The following is a 20,545-nucleotide window of genomic DNA, read 5'->3' as shown; positions in this document are numbered from 1 at the left end:
GTTTCTGTTACAGCTTAAAGAGTTCTTATAATAGCATTTTCTTAAATTCTTTAAACATTTTTTTTCCTAAGTATCTTTAACATTTCTCCGTAGGAAGGAGTGTAGATTTTTAAGACTATAAAGACCCGTGAAGTAGAAAGAGCTTGAGTGCATTTATATTTGAGTGGTCTGTGAAGTTCAGTGTCAAAAATGTTTGTTGTGTTCAGTACTAACACCTACCATTTATCTCAAGTAATTCTATGTAGTCTTAAGTATTGAATCCAGTGTTACCGTTAGAGTCCGCATCCTTTAAGCTTTTTTTTTTTTAAAATTTTATTTATTTGAGAGAGAGAGGGAGAGCAAGTGGGAGGGAGAAGAAGAGAGAATCTGAAGCAGATTCCACACTGAGTGCAGAGCCTGATGCAGGGCTTCATCTCACAACTGTGAGATCATGACCTGAGTCTAAACCAAGAGTCGGACACTTAACTGACTGAGACACTCAGGTGCCCCCCTCATTAAGCTCTTGTTGAACTAGGTGATGAGTAATTTGAAGTTCTTTATTGATGACAGTCTGACTAATTCAGTGGTTGTTTCTTAGTCATTTTCTTGGTTGGTATTTCAGGACTGCAGGAATATGTGGAGGCTGTCTCTTTTCAACACTTCATCAAAACACGATCACTAATCAGTATGGATGAAATTAATAAACAATTGATATTTACAACAGAAGAATATGGAAAAGAAAATAAGACCGTAAGAATTTAAAATCATTTCACATTTATTACATAATTTATATAACAGTATAGTGATGTTAGGAGATTTGCTGTCTTGCAATGCTAAGGAATATTGAGATAGCGGGGTTCCTTCTAAAGTGTGATTTCAGAGGATTCAGAGGATTTCAGAGAATTAAGGAAATGGCCTTTTGAAAATTTTTGCTCGTAGATGGAACAAGAGCAGCTATGGCTGTGTTGGGGGAGAATAATGCTATTTATCTAAAGCACTGCCAAGTGATTACTGTTAAGTCCAGTTTTGATTTTACTGTTATTTATGATTTGCCTTTTGTAAGCACTATCTCATTTAATTTTGTTACTAACTGAATGAGGTAAGAGTTATCACCCTCATTTTACAAAGTAGGAAATAGGGTTTAGAGAGTTGAAATAACTTACCAAAAGCCACACAGCTAATTAAGTGTGACAGAGCTAAACTTGGAAACCAGGTGTTTTGAAATCTAAGCCAGTGCCCTTGCCCACTCTGCCAGTTATTTCTCAAAATGTGCTACAGAAACCCCTGTAACAAGTATCTGCCTGAAAGGAGTGTTTTATAGGATTTGATTTCAAGGTTTTCACTTAGGCCGCGTTCAGTATATGACACATAAGTGCTCACTAGTGGTCATTGTAAAAGTTAATATAAAATTGTTACTGTATAGGAGAGCTGTTAATCACTTACTAAATTCATAAAGCTTGTATCTGAAAATTATGTAGCTATTCCGAATTAAGAAAAGAAACATTTTTGCAGTTTGACTTTTAAATAGTTTTTCCCCTGGGTTTTAGAATGTAATATTCAGGCAACGAAAGGTGAGATTTGATACTTCCTGAGATACCAGTACACTTAAGGATACAATTAGACAGTTTTTCCTTAGTTTTTCATAATTTTTTATTACTTTTTAAACATTACTCAGCCAGGATGGTTAGGCAGAAGTTGGAGGAAGCTGTAGAAGTAATGTTTTCTTGAATATTAGCTAAAATGTTAACATTGAAAGGTCAGACTTAATTTGGCATGACGAATATAACTTTAAGGAAGCCATGTACATTCTCAGTTTTTAAAATTATATGAGGTTTATTAAGGAGGACATTCATTTTTGAGAAGTAAAATTCCTTTAGATTTTTTTATTTAGTGAAGATTGAATTATGAAAAGAATAAGCCTATTTGATCCTGCTTCTTAAATATATTAGAGAAGTTACCACACCCTCTTTCAAGTTCTTTCTAATTCAGAATGGAAATAATCAGGGCAAAAATGTAAAGAAAAACTGAGAGTAATGCATTGTTTTCAGGATTTAGGTAGTAAATTATTCTATGACTATGGTATCATAATAATTCATGTGTACTTTTCAAATTAAGACCCACATCATAAATAATTTTTCCTTTTAGTACTCAAGATTCTTGGTGTCGAAAATTCTGGGCTTTTGATAGGGGAGGGCATTTTGTTCTCACTTGCCTACTGAGAATATTGTCAAAAAAAATTTAAATTTTTAAAAATGTTTTACCAGGAAAAATTTCAAACATACAGTAAAGTGGAGCGAATAGTAGCATATGGACACCCATGTACCTACTACCTGGTCTCAGTAATTATTACTATTTTACCATATTTGCTGTATCAAGATACTTTTCACTAAACTACTTTAAAGTAGGGGCCCAGTGGGTTAAACTACTTTAAAGTAAATTATAGATGCCATGATATTTCACCCCTACATACTTCAGACACATCTTGAAAAATTGCATTTCGAGAAGTTTTCTTTTCTCTAGTTTCTAATATAATTATCAGTAAAGCAGAATTTATTTCCTTGGTAATTAGTTGAAATTTGTTAAATTTTTAACATGCTTGTTTCTCTAAAATCAACTTCTTAGTCATAACCAGGGAACTCTTTCCATCTAATGATGGAAACAAAGAACATTATTATGTGCTTAAGCCAAAGTTATTTTTATAAACAACCTATAAAATGCGGTCCTCCCCACTTCCCCTCCCATAATGTACCCTTTCTCAAAAGATGTTCTCCTAACAGAAACAGAACATGACAGGTAGTTTTATGTCATAATGTTGTTTCAGAGGCATCAGAAAAATTAGGAAATTGTGACTTTGGGTACTTATCTGGGTATGTCATTAACTAGCTCTGTGACGTATTGCATTTCTTGGACCTCACTTTTTATATCTGCGTTGAAAGGATTGGCCCAGACGGTCTCTGAAGAGTTCCATGATATCAAGTGATGTTAATAAAAACGTAGATTTGACTCTGTCATTTCCTTGCTTAATTCTCAGTGACTGTCTGTTACCCACAGGTAAAGTTCACATTCCTTAATGTGACTTTTTTTCTGTAGTCGTCCTGTACTATTACTTGCTTTAAACTTTACCCAAGGAAATACCTCATGAGTTCCTCCAATACGTAACACAGCCCTCACCTGCACACCTTTGCAGTTCTCTGTGCCTCAGATGTCCTCCAGTATGACTGCAACCTCACTCAGCGATGTCTCATACAGACTTTTAATAATAATGTAGGCCTCTCCTCTTCCAGAAAGGTTCCAATAGAGAGGGAAAAGTGGACATGGAGAGAGGAGATGGATGTGATGGTGGCGGTGATAGCAGCTAACATTTATTGAGTATTTACTTTGTGTTGGGCATTATGCCAAGAGCTTGGTAAATGTTATCTCATCCTTAAAATAAACCTCTGAGGTAGGTACTGTTATCCCATTTTACAGATGAGGAAACTGAGGTTTAGAGAGATGAAATAACTTGCCCAAGGGCATACACCTTATGAAGCAAGGTCCTGGAAGAGGTGGGAGGAGATGGGTCAAGGTCATTTGGAAGAGTTAACCTCAAACAAGAGGAGGGACAACTCATCATCTGAGACTGGAGGATAGAAGGTAAAGATGGATGGGGACACAAATGAGCTTTTTATTTTGTTTTGTTTTGTAGGATAAGGTCATTCAGAGAGCTTATTTCAGGTGATCTGTCAAATGGTCAGGTCAGTGAAAGTAGACAAGATTGTCTGCTGGCAGTGGAGAGGTTTGGGATTGTGTAGGGGGCTGAGGAGAGTGGTGAAGGTTTGGAATAGTGTTGGAAGAGACCGGAGAGAGAACTTATTGGAGTAAGTAAAAAGGATTGGTGAGTATTTGTAGCAGTACCAACTCTGTGTAGTTGTGATTACTATTTTTTTTTAGTCCAGTGGTACTCAGCCACTTGAATAAAGCACTAGCATGAGTAGATTTCAATATCGATTCAGGGTGGTGTCTCTGTTGGGCAGGTGGAGAAAAAAACAAGAAAAGCTGAGGAGGAGACAGTGAAAGCGATAAATCACGATGGTCAGTGCTATGTGGGGATAGAAGAGGCCAGAAAGGGACTAAGCAACTTAGGAAAACATGAGTGGATCACAAACCTGGAGGGTTTTATGATTTGTCATTTGAATAAGTAAGTGACTGTCATGCCATGAAGTCACCGGGCTTCGTTTAAGAATGTTTTCATTTTACTTCATATGTCAAGTGAAGTTGGGAATAGTTGATTTTAAAATGATACAATATTAGATCACAAAATTATCTGGAGTCACTTACTGCAACTTTCTACCCAGGGCATGCATTCTTGTAACATCCCAAATGGTCATTAAACAAAAAAGACCTTTTTACTTAGAGATTAGTAGGACTCATCTGCTCTTGATTTTGTACCTTATAATAAATGCAATACCTGCATATTCACACTTTTTCACACTGTTTTTTCTTTGTGTGTGTGTGTGTTTTCTTTACCAGCCCTCCTCTGATGCGCAGGATAAGCAGTTTGGCACTTGGAGACTGAAAATCACACCTGTCGATTACCTGCTGGGAGTGGCTGATTTAACTGGAGAGTTGATGCGGATGTGTATTAACAGTGTGGGGAATGGGGATATTGACACCCCCTTTGAAGTGAGCCAGTTTTTACGTCAGGTGTATGATGGGTTCTCATTCATTGGGAATACGGGACCTTATGAGGTTTCTAAAAAGTTGTATACCCTGAAACAAAGTCTGGCCAAAGTGGAGAATGCTTGTTATGCCTTGAAAGTCAGAGGTTCAGAAATTCCAAAACATATGCTGGCAGATGTCTTTTCAGTTAAAACAGAAATGATTGATCAAGAAGAGGGCATTTCTTAGGATACCCTACTTGGTTGTTATTCTCTTGAGAGACCAGTTTGTAAGACTGTTATTTAGTATTTCGTTTGACTTTATTGTGGCTTTTACATAGAAATGTTTTCAGTTGTACTTGTTTTAAATTGTAAACAACCTGTACATAAATTATCGAGACGAATCATTTTTTTATCTTACTCACGAAAGTTTGCATACAAATATTTGCATATATGCCTATTTGAATTTTTGCTGGCTAAATTTCATCATTTATCTTTGTAATGTGAATATGCTTAGAGTGCACTTTCTGCCATACCTGTTTTAATTGACAGTGTGTGAAGTTTGGAGTGATAATATTTAGTGGAAGCCATTTATAATTTAAGTGAAGATTTTGTTATATATAGAAAAGATTTCTTAGTTACACGTCTGGACTTGAGCTTCCTGTTTAAATTTCTTGGTAATATTTTGTCAAGCCTCCACTATAGGCTTATTCTATAGGACAAGAATGAAAAATTATTAAGTTATCAATAGACTTAATTTTATGAGGTATAGTAGTGAGAATTCATATTCTGGCCAGTTTTTAGGCCATTTTGAATCCATTTGAAAGCCTTCCAGAAAAGTGACAAGACACCCAATTTTTAGTTTTTACATCTAGTTTTTATCCTTTATCACAGAAAGTCTGATAGTGAATTGGAGCTAACGTTTTAATATCTTCACTGGTGTTTGAGTTCAATTATATAATTGTACATACATCTGAAAATCTTTCAGTAATGATTATTTAGCAATTCTTTCATTGTCATTGTATTACATTAGGCATGTTTCTTATAGATGCGTCTATAAGAAATTACGTTTAAATAATTATAATGAAGCTTGAAATTTTTGAAATACTGAGTTAATTCAAACCTTTATAGTTATCCAGTTGTGTTACTTGATAGTATAAAAAGTTGCCAAAGAAAATTTATCATGTACAATTCAGCAATAAGACAATTGTCAACACAGTTGGGAATAACAGTGGTAGTCTCTAGTAATATTTAGAAGTGGAATTTGCCTTCTGGAATTAGTTATAGCTTATTCCCTGTGATGTGAAACTGATTTGAGCATGACACTACTGGCTGACAACCAGACGTTTCCATTCGGTTTTGTGAGTTTTGAGAATCTAGATAATGGATTTTATTTGTGGAAAGACTAGCTGCTCTGTTTGCAAGGGCTGGTTCTTTGAAAGTGAAAATTTCCCCAAAACAAATATATATGCCACATATATATCATGTAAAGGAAAATGAGACGTAGACATGCCTAATAAATTAGGTTGGTTGGTTTGCTTTGGTGGTGATAAGTGTTTTGGTTTTCCTACTTGAGGACATTGCTAAAATATAGTTTCATTACATATTTTTGTTTCTTTTGCCACTTAAAGTTAAATTTATAATGTTAAAAGTAAAATAATAAATGGATTGATGAATGTCTTACAGATGTTTAAAACTGAAGTCTTTAAATAAAATATGGAAAGATAAAAGTTAAGCTTATTTTTTGATCATATTGAGAAATACTTAATCAAATTGTTGTAGAATTTTTGGCCTAAATAGGAAGCCTAGTGTAGACTAGCTTAATGTGGAGATTTATTATTTCCTAAAATAAGTCCAGAGATAGAGTTTCAGGAAGGACATCTCTTCAATCATTGACCCAAACTGGGTGACATTCTCATCTTTCTAAACCAGTCAGTGGAAAGAAGGAGATCACTTGGATAGGCCAACATACCTTTCTTCTGAGAGGAGGAGAGACACAAGAAACCGAATTAGGGCATTGTCATCATAGGAGGAGGGGCAAATGGCCTTTGGGTAGGCATTCAGTAGTATTTACCACAGGTGGATTGGTGCCATTGCTGTTAATGCACTGCCATGTTGCATCTTAAACTAATATGGTGGGTCTTGGACCACTCATAGTAGAGCATCCTAAGTATATCCTGAATGTTCCTCAGTTCTAAAATAGTTGGTCTGGTAGCATCATCTATTGTAATATTTTTCATCTATATTATAAAAAGACTGGTTCTAGATTACATGGCAAGTTACTGACAGAATTCTGAAATAAAATTGGGTTATTTCCTTCATAAGTAATTCCTGCACGTATTAAATCAGTGGGTTTCAGAATCCACACTGCAGAGCCTCAGGGCTTTCTGAGGGTGCCTCAAAGAAGATGCTGGCTGTGTAAATGAGTCATTTGGCAGAATGGGTTTAAAACCTTGATTCAGACTCTTTGCACTCTGTAGACTCACCTTAGATTCTAATATACAAATAGATTAAAAGTAAAAGAGTAAGATATTTCATACATATAGTAACCAAAAGAGAGGTACACAACATAGACTTTAAGGCTACTTTTTTGTTTTTGCTGGGGACATGAAAAACCTGTAATGGTTAAAGGCTCACTCTATCGAGAATATATGGCAATTACAAACACAGACTCACACACATTAATGACAGAGCCCCAGAATACATGAAGCCACATCTGACAGAAATCAAAGGAGAAATAGACAATTGAACAGTAGTAGTTGGAGGCTTCCATACCTCACTTTCAGTGATAGCTGGAAGGATAAGACCGATGAGTAACGAAATCAAGAACTTGGAGAGCACTATAGACCAGTTGGACTTAGACTCACACAGACTCACACTCCAACCACTCACGGAAGACACAGTTCTCTCAAATGTGTGTGGAACATAATCCTCAAAATGTCAGGTTACAAAACCAGTCTCAATACATTCGAAAAGATTGAAACCATACGAAGTATGTGACCCCACAAATGGAATGAAATTAGAAATTAATAACAGAATTAAATGCAGAAAATTCATAAATAGGTGCAAATTAAGCAACATATTTCTGGGTAACCAGTGAATCAAAGGATGTAATCACAGGGAAATCGGAAAATATTTCAAGAGGAATGAAAAATACTGATGGGATGCAACAAAAGCGGTTCTCAGAGGAATTTTATAGCTTCAAATCTGTACATTTTTTTGTTTAAAGATTTTATTTATTTATTTGACAGAGACCGTGAGAGAGCGCGCACAAGCAGGTAGACCAGCAGAGGCAGAGGGAGAAGTAGGCTTTCCACTGAGCAGGGAACCCGATGAACCTGGGATCCTAGGATCATGACCTGAGCCAAAGGCAGATGCTTAAGGACTGAACCACCCAGGTGCCCCTCAAATCCCTACATTTAAAAAGAATGAAGTAGGGGCACCTGGGTGGCTCAGTGGGTTAAGCCGCTGCCTTCGGCTCAGGTCATGATCTCAGGGTCCTGGGATCGAGTCCCGCATCGGGCTCTCTGCTCAGCAGGGAGCCTGCTTCCCTCTCTCTCTCTCTCTCTCTGCCTGCCTCTCCATCTACTTGTGATTTCTCTCTGTCAAATTAATAAATAAAATCTTAAAAAAAAAAAAAAGAATGAAGTGAAAATAATTAAATCTGCCTTTAAGAAACTAGAAAAAGAATAGTAAGGTAAACTACAAAACAAATTAGAAAAAGGAAATAACAAATACTTGAATAGAAATAAATGAAGTAGGAAATAGAAAAATAGAGGCCATCAGACCAAAAATATGGTTCTTTGAAACGATCAACCGAATTAGCAGAATGGGGGTGGGGATTGGGAGTGACTGCTAGCAAGTATGTGATTTATTGTTGAGGTGATAGAAATGTTCTAGAATTAGTGGGAATGGTTGCACAACCATGTGAATATATTAATACCTATTGAATTGTACGTTTTAAGATGGTGAAATTTATGTTTTGTGAATCGAATCTTTGTATTAGTTTTTTAATGCTTTGTAAAAGTAGATTGATTGCTTTGTTGAAATATTGGAGAAATTGCCTAGCAATTTCCCACCATTTCCTAGCAATGTGAAACTGGGTAAAATACTTTGCTTGTGGGAGGATTTTTTTCTAAAACAAATTGTGCAGTTTCTTTAATTGTATAGGACTATTCAAGCTTCTATCATTTCTTAATGGTAAGTTTCAATAAGGTATATTTTTCTCAGGATTAGTGCATTTTATCTTTTCAAATTTTTAATACAAAGTGTTGTTAGTATTACATCTATATCCTGGCTATATCATATTAAATATTTGTGTTGTCTCTCTGTATCCATTTTTCTTAGTCCATTTTGCCAGATGTATCTCCATTATGTTAGTCTTTTCAAAAGTTACCTTTTGTTTTTTATTCGTTTTTTAAAATTTCTATTTCCGTATGGTTAACATGCAGTTAATATTAGTTTCGGGTGTGCAGTACAGTGATTCAGCGGTCCTACACATGTCTCAGTGCTCATCGTGATAAGTGTACTCTTAATCCCTGTCACCTATTTCCCCCGTCCTCCCTTCCTCTGCTCCTCTGGTAACTATCTATTCTCTATAGGTAAAAGGTTTTTTTGGTTTATCTCCTTTTTCTTTGCTCATTTGTTTTGTTTCTTAAATTGTACATATGAGTGAAATCACGTGGTATTTGTCTTTCTCTGACTTCACTTACTTCAGCATTATACTCTGCAGATCCATCCATGCTGTATCAAATGGCAAGAGTTCATTCTTTCTAATGACTGAACAATAGTCTTTTTCCATTCATCTATCGATGGACACGTGGGCCGCTTCCATACTCTGGCTGTTGTAAGTAATGCTGCAGTAAACATAGGGGGTGCACATAGCTTTTTGAATTAGTGTTTTCATATTTCTTGGGTGAATGCCCAATACTGAAATTGCTGGGATCATATGGTAATTCTTTTCTTAATTTTTTGAGGAACCTCCATACTGTTTCACCACAGTGGCTCACCAGTTTGCAATCCCACCAACAATGTGGGAGGATTCTTTTTTCATCCACATCCTTGCCAACATGTGTTGTTCCTTGTGGTTTTGATTTTGGCCATCTGACAGGGTGAGGTGTTATCTCATTGATGTGCATTTCTCTGATGATGAGTGATGTTGAGCATCTTTACTGTGTCTATTGGCCATCTGGATGTCTCTGGGGAAGTTTCTGTTCATGTCTTCTGCCCATTTTTAAATTGAATTGTTTTTTTGGTATTGAGTTGTAGGAGTTCTTTATATATTTTGGATACTGACCCTTTTTCAGGTATTCTTATAAATATCTTCTCTCCCATTCGGTAGGTTGTTTTTTAGGTTGTTGATTGTTTCTTTTGCTGTGCAGAAGCTTTTTATTTTGATATAACAGTAGTTTCTTTTTGCTTTTATTTCCCCTGCCTCTCAGAGAAATTACTATCTGTACTCTCTTCTAGGATTTTTATGTTTTAGGTTTCACATTTAGGTCCTTAATCTGTGTGTTTTTGCATATGGTGTAAGAAAGTGGTCCAACTACAAAGTGTAGTTGTCCAGTTTTCCCAGCTCCGTTTGTTGAAGATTGGGTTTGTTTTTCATAGTCTGTTTTCTGTTTCCTTGATTTATACTCTTATTATTTACTTTCTTTGGGTTTATGTTCTAATATTAATTATAGTACTTTTTACATTCTTCTTTAGGTTTTTAAAATTTTTTTCTGAGTCTTGAACTTTGTTTGGCTTTTAAAATTCATATCAATAAATGCTCCTGGAATGCATATTAGTAAGATATGATGCTTGACTAGTCTACTTTCTTTATAGCCCTGGATTGGTCCACCAGATCTCCTAGTTTTAAGGTCTAAATGTCTCCCCCTACCATTTGGGACTTAGGTAGTTGCCTGATTAGCTTCTGTTGGCTGATGTTTATTGTTTTTCTCCCCATTTTTATTTATTTATTTTAAATTTTTAATTTATTTTTTTAAATTTCTTTTCAGTGTTGCAGAATTCATTGTTTATACACCATACCCTGCTCCGTGCAATCTGTGCCCTCCATAATACCCACCACCAGGCTCACCCAACCTCCCACCCCCCGCCCCTTCAAAACCCTCAGATTGTTTTTCAGAGTCCACAATCTCTCATGGTTTGTCTCCCCCTCCAATTTCCCCCACCTCCCTTTTCCTCTCCATCTCCCCATGTCCTCCATGTTATTCCTTATGCTCCACAAGTGAGCAAAACCATATGATAATTGACTCTCTCCACTTGACTTATTTCACTCAGTGTAATCTCTTCCAGTCCCTTCCATGTTGATACAAAAGTTGGGTATTCATCCTTTCTGAGGGGGGCATAATATTCCACTGTATATATACACCATATCTTCCTTCTCCATTCATTCGTTGAAGGACATCTTGGTTCTTTACACAGTTTGGCGACTGTGGCCATTGCTGCTATGAACATTGGGGTACAGACGGCCCTTCTTTTCACTACATCTGTATCTTTGGGGTAAATACCCAGCAGTGCAATTGCAGGGGCATAGAGAAGCTCTATTTTTAATTTCTTGAGGAATCTCCACACTGTTTTCCAAAGTGGCTGTACCAATTTGCATTCCCACCAGCAGTGTAGGAGGGTTCCCCTTTCTCCACATCCTCTCCAACACATGTTGCTTCTTGCCTTGTTAATTTTGGCCATTCTAATTGGTATAAGATGGTATCTCAATGTGGTTTTGATTTGAATCTCCCTGATGGCTAGTGATGAACATTTTTTCATGTGTCTGATAGCCATTTGTATGCCTTCATTGGAGAAGTGTCTCTTCATGTCTTCTGCCCATTTTTTGAAGTGATTATCTGTTTTGTGTGTGTTGAGTTTGAGGAGTTCTTTACAGATCCTGGATATCAGCCTTTTGTCTGTAGCATCATTTGCGAATATCTTCTCCCATTCCGTGGGTTGCCTCTTTGTTTTGTTGACTGTTTCCTTTGCTGTGCAGAAGCTTTTGATCTTGATGAAGTCCAAAAATTCATTTTTGCTTTTGTTTCCTTTGCCTTTGGAGACATATCTTAAAAGAAGTTGCTGTGGCCGATGTTGAAGAGGTTACTGCCTATATTCTCCTCTAGGATTCTGACGGATTCCTGCCTCACGTTGAGATCTTTTATCCATTTCAAGTTTATCTTTGTGTATGGTGTAAGAGAATGGTCGAGTTTCATTCATCTACACATAGCTGTCCAATTTTCCCAGCACCATTTGTTGAAGAGACTGTCTTTTTTCCACTACATTTTTTCCTACTTTGTCGAAGATTATTTGCCCATAGAGTTGAGGGTCCATATCTGGGCTCTCTACTCTGTTCCACTGGTCTTTGTGTCCTGTTTTTATGCCAGTACCATGCTGTCTTGGTGATCACAGATTTGTAGTAAAGCTTAAAATCAGTCCTCTTAGTATCCATACAGTCTTTTCAAAAGCCTATTCAGAAAACTATAGCCACATCCCAGCCCTTGTAGCCACATCACCCATACCCAATCCAGCAGTGGGGAGGGAGGTGCATGGGGAGGGAAGGGGGACTTTGAGGACCATAGGGGTGGGAGGGCTGTGACCTCGTCTCCATAGGCCTGCACTCCCTTGATCCTTGGCCTCTTCCCTGCCTCTGGGGCCCTCATCCCCAGAGCCCCTAGCAATATACTTGTGGAGGGGTGGGCAGGGCCTAGGCACTGGCCCCACATTATGCTTGGGCCAGCCTAAACCTCTCTACCAGCCTTGGGCTGCTTAGGAATTAGGAAATAATGAGATTTCCTTTTGGTCATTTGTTTTTATTCTTATTAATTTAATTTTTAGAATAGATTTTATTTATTTGAGGAAGAGCAGAGCTAGAGAGAGACCACAAGGTGGGGGAAGGGGCAGAGGGAGAGGGAGAAGCAGATTCCCCACTTAGCAGGTAGCCTGATTTGGGACTCTATCCCAGGACCCTGGGTCGTGACCTGAGCTGAAGGCAGATGCATAACCAACTAAACCACCCAGTCACCCCAGTCATTTGTTTTTAAACAATAAATGGAGTTTTGTTGAATTAATGTCCCAAAGCTGTCCCCTAATAAAAGTTCTTACTTGTAGAATCACATTGATATTTTAAGTCAGGCATTCTTACCTATTATGACTGTTCTTCATGTTCATATAATTGGTGTCTCAAGAGAAAGGTTTTTTGCTTTTGTGGAATAAAGTAATATACATAGTTAATTTTTAGTCATCTTCCAATTTTAGGGTAAGAGTTTTCCCTTTTGTTTTTACCTTTATTATTTGATATTATCCCACTTGCGATATAATTGACAGGCAACACTGTAATTTTAAGGTGTAAGAAGTTGACTTGAGGGGCGCCTGTGTGGCTCAGTGGGTTAAGCCTCTGCCTTTGGCCCAGGTCATGATCCCAGGGTCCTGGGATCGAGCCCCGCATGGGGCTCTGCTCAGCAGGGAGCCTGCTTCCCCCTCTCTGCCTGCCTCTCTGCCTACTTGGGATCTCTCTCTGTCAAATAAATAAATAAAATCTTTAAAAAAAAAAAAAAAAAGAAGTTGACTTGATACATTTATAAATTGCAAAATTATTACCACCAGAGCATAAGCTACCACCTCCATCCCGTAACAGTTACCTTTTTTTTTTTAACATCCATTATCATACGTGGTTACACACCATTTCTTTTTTGTGGTGACAACATTTAAGATCTCTTCTAGCAACACTCAAGTATATGAAACAATATTATTAGCTATAATCGCCATGATGTATATAGTTAGTTGTTAGTCTTTGTGTACTCTCTTAGCAATCTCTCTTTCTCCCGCTCCTCAATCACCACTTTATTCTCCTTGTCCTTTTTAGATTATTAAAAAGGTGATATCATATGGTATTTGTCTTTCTCTATCCAACTTACTTCAGTTAACATAATGTCCCTCAAGGGCTTTTCAAGTTGTTGCAAATGGCAGGATTTCCTTTTTTCTCATGCCTGAATAATACTATAGTGTGTGTGTGTGTGTGTGTGCGCGCGTGCGTGCGTACATCACATCTATATCCATACACCCATTGGTGGACACTTAGGTTGTTTCCATATTTGGCTCTTGTGAATGCCGTAGTGAGCCTAGGAGGTAAGGTATTTTCAGTATCCAGTTTTCATTTTCTTTGGATATATACCTTGAAGTGAGATTTCTAGATCATATGGTAGTTCTTTAATATTTTTGAGGAATCTCCATGCTGTTTTCCATTGTGGCTGCACCAGTTTCCATGCCTACCAATAATACACTAGGATTCCCCTTTCTCTACACCCTCACTAACACTTGTTATCTCTTGTCTTTTGGATGATAGCCATTCTAACAGGTATGAGGTGGTAACTCATTGTGATTTTGATTTGCTTTTCCCTGATAACTAGTGCTGTTGAGCATCTTTTCATGTGCCTGTTGGCCATTTGGATGTTTTCTCTAGAAAACCATTCCCTTCTGCCATTTTAAGAAGTTGTGTTTTTGCTTTTGAGTTGTATGAGATCTTTATGTATTAATCCCTTATCAGATACATGATTTACAAACATTTTCTTCCATTCAGTAGGTTGCCTTCTTGGTTTGTTGATTCTTTTCAGTAGTTTTTAGTTTGATGTAGTCCCGTTCATTTCTTTTTGCTTTTGTTACCTGTGCTTTTACTATCAAAAGCATTTATTTTTACTGGTCTACTTTTTCTGGAAACACCAGGTTTGTAATCCATCTTGATGATCTTTTGAATAGTATATGCAGTTACATATGCTGGATCACAAGTGTTGCTTCAGGAACCATGACAGAACAGTATCTAGGCATTACAGGAGCACAGGACTCAAAGTCCAGAACTTTTTTCCATACTCATAACACAAATGAAAGCCTCCCCAACCAACTGCCTGTCTAGTACAATCACACATGCAAACGCAACCCCACAGTGGTTTCCGAACACCTCTTAGTACTTACATGTGGAGGCAAAATGGATAGAAGGTGACAGCAGCATCAAAGAGGCAGAACCCTAATGCCACAGGTTCTTCAGGAATGAAGATTCAGGTCGCCCACCAGGTAGAGAATCTCCGTTAATTGAGGTTTGGGCCAAAGATACAGGGAACATAGGATGAGTAGTAGAAGAAAATACAAATATGAATGATTTCCTCAAGAGCAGTGGCAGGAACAAAGACTTCAGTGACTGTGCATGTTTTCTCCTTGTTTCCTGTGTTTGATACTATAAATCGGTTGTGTTCTTTTTTCCTTCCTCTCCTTTTCTCTCATTATTTTATAGAGGGTCTGTTGTTGGTGATTCATCTTTTACTTTAGTTTTCAAGTTATAGGATGGCCAAGGTTTGGTATTAAACTGAAAGGAATGAGCCTCGGAGTTGGACAGTCTTCATTAGAGAGATGAAGGAACACGGTGAGGACACCTTAACTGCGTGGAAGTAGTTGTTTCACGTTGGCTGGAAGCATGCTGGTGTCTGAAGGTTGAAACCTAGCAAGCAGGATGTACGTGACTGCCCGGTGACAGAGAGGACTGTGCAGGGCACCACCTGTTGGCGCTAGACCTGCCTTCTAAACACCCGCTCCCAGTTGCAGGGGTTAAGGCCTGGAAACCACATTTCCGTGATTCTCTTGCTACAAGGAGTCCAACAAGGAGAGGCTCAAGTAACATCTGAAAAACAAAAGAGAACCAGCAGCCAGCATTGTTCCCTCAGCATCAGGGGGCAGGTCTGCGGACTCCTTCAGATGGCAGACGTGAGGTTTCGCAGGAGCTTCTGCATTCTGTTAATCATCTGCTTCTACTCAGCAGGCCGCTGAGATCATCAGCCCTGGTTTCCTGCAATTCCTGTGACTTGTGGATTTCCTGAATTTGCTGGCAGCTTTCCCTGACCTCCCTTTCACCCAGCCCTTCCAAGGTTTTGGAAGCACCTGTATTAAATCCTTTCCTGCCTGTAATACCTCGAGTGCTTTTTGTTCTCCTGACCAGTGCTGACTCATAGAGACCGTTTTCGGATATGAAGTACAGATGGTTCTCAATCATAGAGCTCTCTTATCAGAGAAATGCAAACTAAAGCTACCACTTACCACTTTTTACTTAACCAGAATGGCTAAGATTTGAGATGGGTAATACTGTGGATGTGCGAGAGTAGGTACTCCTGCTGTTGTGAAAAATGGAAATTGATACTGATCAGTGATCAGTATTCTTACATTTATGAAATTACATGTTCAAAAAATACTCATTCCAGTGTTCTTTTACGGAGGCCAAGTTAAAATAAATTACAGTACAACTATACAATTAAGTGCCATAAAGCCGTTAAAGAGGAGGCCGTGTGGCGGGTACTGGTAAGGAACTGATAATAGCAGGATGTAAATATGCTACTATTGTGGGAAAGAGTGAAAAGAATACGTTTATGTTTTCATCGATGCACAGAATACCCCTAAAAAATACACACAACGTGACAACAGCTCTTGCTGGGTGCCCACCTTTCACACAGGAAGTAGTGAGCAAGGCTGAGAAAAAAATAGTGGCCATTTATAGGCTTTATCGCATAAAGAGCTCAAAACCAAGGATAATGTTGGTATTATTTTTATTAAGTTTGTTTCAGTTTACTCTAAGGAAGATTTGAAATGTAAAAGGACATGGTTTGCGAAAAGGTAGACCAGAGGAGCTGGAAACTTTGTTTTGGGTAAACTGAGAATAGCTGCTAGAATCACTTTTTGGTCCTGAGTTGGATAGAAGACACGGGAAGCCCTGTTTTCTGAGTTTGCACAACTAGTTGATTTACACTTTTTGTTTTTATTTATTTATTTTTAAGTAGGCTCCCTGCCCAATGTGGGGCTTGAACTCACGACCCTGAGATTGAGGGCTACAGGCTCTACCCACAGCCATCCAGACATCTCTGATTTACAGTCTTTAAAACCATGCTTGTAATTAATAAATAAATGATAAAAATAAAAATAAAAAGCCACGTTTGTTGGGGCACCTGGCTGGCTCAGTCGATTAAACGTCAACTCCTGATTTCAACTCAGGTCATGATCTCGGGTGTGGAATTGAGCGCGGCCTCAGGCTCCGCACTGGGCATAGAGGCTGCTTAAGCTTCTCTCTCAACCTCCTTCTGCACCCCCATCAAAAAAAAAAGAACAAAAACCATGTTTGCTTGCTTAACTGACCAACCCATCCAGGTGCCCCTGCTCCAGGTATTTTTAAAGAATTAAAATGTTACAGAGTTTTCCTCTATCTCACCATCCCCCAAATAACTGCCAACCACAAGATTGATATATATATTCTTATGATGTGTATTTTTGTTTTTACCATATATGTATTGATCCATAAACTTTTTTTTTTTAATTTATGCCAACAGTGTCATAGTGTATGTATCTTTTTGCAGCTAGGTTTTTTTCATTTATATTAGGGTTTTGAAATTTATGTACAGCAGTACCTGTAATTCTAGTTCATTTTAGCTTTTAGGTACCTGGTATTATACTTTTTAGGATAAACCAGTTACCCATTTCCCTTCTGCTATAATCTGCTGTACACCAGCCCACTCCTCCTTGTTTCTTAATGAGTTTAGGTCCTGGTATACTCTCATTCTCTTTAATGTTAGGCCCATTTTTTTTAATCCAATGGCAAGTTTAGGATACATGAAGATAACTTTTTAAAAAATTATTTATTTGACAGAGAGAGAGATCACAAGTAGGCAGAGAAACAGGCAGAGAGAGAGGAGGAAGCAGGCTCCCCAGTGAGCAGAGAGCCCGACTCAGGGCTCCATCCCAGGACCCTAGGACTGTGACCCGAGCCGAAGGCACTGAGCCACCAAGGTGCCCCTGAAGATAACATTTAATATACTAGCTTCTCACATATTTGAATTTCTTTCTTCCGGTTTTGTTTCCTCCACTGTGCATCCGATGATGTCCACTCCCACGGTTACGCCAGGACCTTCCCACCATTGTGTCCTTATTAACTCCTGTTCTCAATTGTCTGCCTCCCAGTGTCTACCTACCGCTTGTCCTTTTTATCAGTTTATCTGTTTCTAGTATCGACAATTCTTACAGCCCCCCAGGACCTTCCATCCATCAACCCAGCTAACTTTCCAGTGCTCATTAACTGCTTCGTAGCCTCTTTTCCTTTATTTCCCACCTCAAGCTTCACTGTTAATTGTTACTGCTCCCCTGCAGACAATGTCAGCGCTCTTGTTCCTCTCTTACTTCCTCATACTCATTGGCAAAACTTAAATCCAGATTAAATCCATCTCTGACTACTTCATACCTACCTTTACGACACTGAAAAGAATACAGGAAAGGCAGACTACCACCCTGACGGCTCAATTCAAGTTTATGACCATGAATTTCATGGGGGTCTTAATACTGCGTGGCAGTCCTACTGTGTTTCTTATTCCCTTCATTCTTCCTCTCTCATGGATGACTATTTGACAATGTCCCTTCCTTCCTTGAACTCCCCTATCACCTCCTGATCCTCCCTCTTGGCCAGTGGCGACGAAAATGGAAGTAAGCAGGAGAGTTTCCACAGGCTCATCATTTCTCAGCCAGCACGCAGGTTCACATGCACTGCCTTCCTGCCTCCTGCTGTCTGGTCTTTCTCTGGGCTCCGCTCCCACGTGGGGAGTAGGTTCCCTCTCCCCCGTGCAAGGACGGCTGCAGCAATTCTCGCCTCTGTCCTGAAAGACTGATTTTTGCCTTCATACTGGAGCTGCCCATCAGCATACACACGTGCTTTTATTGTGCATATCTTAACAACAACAACAAAGTCTTCTTGGGGGCACCTGGGTGGCTCAGTGGGTTAAAGCCTCTGCCTTCGGTTCAGGTCATGATCCCAGGGCCCTGGGATGGAGCCCCGCATCAGGCTGTCCATTCGGCGGGGAGCCTGCTTCTCTCTCTCTCTCTGCCTGCCTCTCTGCCTACTTGTGATTTCTGCTAAATAAATAAATAAAATCTTTAAAAAAAAAAAAAACCAAAAACCTCTTTATCCCTGCTTTCCGAAAGACACATATGTACTTTCTGAATCTGGTTCCTCTCCTCGTCTTCTCTCTTGACCATCCTCAGACTTTCGTCCCCGGCATCTCACAGACCCGCTCTTCTCCAGGCGTCCTTCCTACCGTGTAGTCCAGTGTGTGAACTTCTGTCCTCCTCTTCGTCTACCTGTCAGCAGCATCCGACGGGGTGACCCTTCTCGGCTCCTTGGTCCAGGTTTTCTACTTGTTCGCAGCCATCACACTCTTGGTCTTCCTCCTGTTTCACTAGCTGCTCCTCAGTCTCCTTCACTGGGTCCTTCTCATCCCCTTAACCTTCTGTCACTGGACCGCCCAAGGTGCCATCTTTGAACCTCTTCTTGAACCACTCTACCCCCTTCGTGGTCTTTGGAAGCCTCTGGGTTTAAATACTTTGTACGCTGACGATTCCAGCCCAGACTTCCCTTTTGAACTCCCAATGCATATGTCTAATTCCCAATTCAGCGTTTCCACTTGAATATCTAATACACATGTCCAAGTTAACATGTCCAGAGCTTAGCTGGTCTCGGCTCAAACCTGCTCTATACATTATCTGCTGATTCTCAATTGATAATGACTTTATCCTTCTAGTTCATGAGGTATAGTAATACTCATCCTTGACTCCTCTCTTTGACTCATACTCCACACCCAATTGGTCAGGAATTCTGTAGGCTCTATGTTTAAAATATATCCAAAATGTAACATTTTTTATCATCCTGGTCCAAGCCATCACCCTCTCATGCCTGGATTATGAAAAGCTTTTGCTTTCCGCCCTTTCGAAGTCAGAGTGATCTTTTTAAAAAATTTTTTTATTATTTATTTTTAAAAGATTTTATTTATTTATTTGACAGAAAGACAGAGAGAGGGAACACAAGCAGTGGGAGTGGGAGAGGGGGAAGCAGGCTCCCCACGAAGCAGAACCCTATGTGGGACTTGATCCCAGCATCCTGAGATCATGACCTAAGCTGAAGGCAGATGCCCCATGACTGAGCCCCCGCATCCCCTCCAGTCTTGATTGAACGTCACTTTTGCCAGTTGGGGTTTGCTTGTTCCCAGAGTGATTTTTTTAACATGCAGTCAGATCACTTTTGCTTCTCTGTTAAAATCCCAGCAGTGGCTACCAATTCATTCAGACTAAAACATGCTCGTCCTTGCAGTGGCCCACAGGAGTCTACGCAATCTGTCCGTGCCCACTCTCCTGCCCTTCATTTTATTTATTTGTTTTTTTTTAAGATTTTTTACCTATTTCAAAGAAAGAGAGAGATCACAAGTAGGCAGAGAGAAAGGCAGAGAGAGAGGGGGAAGCAGGCTCCCCACTGAGCAGAGCGCCCAGGACCCTGGGATCATGACCTGGGCCGAAGGCAGAGGCTTTAACCCACTGAGCCCAGGTGCCCCACGCCCTTCATTTTAATTAAATTTTTTCCTTTTGACTCACTGACCTCCAGGTTATGGATCTTTCCAAGGTCTGTTTCTTCTGTCTGGTTGCTCATTTCCCCCTGCTTGTTAATTTCCTCATCACTTTTAAACTTGTGCTACTATGTCACCTTCATAGTGGGGCTCACCTTTCTCTAATTTAGATCGCCATTTGCCTCTGACTCCCAACTCATTACTGCTGCCTTACACATTTTCAGAAGGTGGCATTTCATAGACTCTAATATGAATGTTGTCTTGAAGTTGTGGAAAGTAGCATTCCCTTATTACCTGAGTAATTATAACTCACATATTATTATTTATTTCTTTTAACTAGTAAGTAACCTCCTCAATAAGAGGAATGTTTGTCTCTTCGGCTCATTGCTAGACGCAAACAATGGGTACTTAGTGAATATTTGTAGAATAAAATAAAATATTTGTAGAATAGAATATTTGTAGATTATTTTCAAGTTAGCTATTACAGATGATACTGTAATGACTGTGATAGTTAATTTCCCTGTCAACTTGACT

At 39.0% G+C, this 20,545-nt stretch overlaps 1 protein-coding gene across 5 annotated transcripts in view; it reads left to right on the top strand.

Annotated features, from left to right (window-relative positions):
• The window catches only part of TSNAX (translin associated factor X), a 34,996-nt gene extending 28,650 nt beyond the window's left edge, over nucleotides 1–6,346 (top strand). For 4 of the 5 annotated variants that reach the window (XM_059170459.1, XM_059170461.1, XM_059170462.1 and 1 more), the window contains 2 exons: nucleotides 602–729; nucleotides 4,489–6,346. In XM_059170459.1, the coding sequence (XP_059026442.1) occupies nucleotides 602–729; nucleotides 4,489–4,866 (506 nt within the window). In that variant the 3' untranslated portion in view covers nucleotides 4,867–6,346. Of the gene's footprint in view, nucleotides 1–601; nucleotides 730–3,447; nucleotides 3,613–4,488 lie in introns of all 5 variants that reach the window. The other variant, XR_009352720.1, reaches the window with a different exon arrangement.
• Nucleotides 6,347–20,545: the final 14,199 nt, after the last annotated feature.

The sequence above is a fragment of the Mustela lutreola genome, chromosome 4 (assembly GCF_030435805.1).
Source record: "Mustela lutreola isolate mMusLut2 chromosome 4, mMusLut2.pri, whole genome shotgun sequence".
NCBI classification, from domain to species: domain Eukaryota; kingdom Metazoa; phylum Chordata; class Mammalia; order Carnivora; family Mustelidae; genus Mustela; species Mustela lutreola.
Note: the sequence above shows the minus strand (reverse complement) of the source record. Positions and strands in the feature narration are given on the sequence as shown.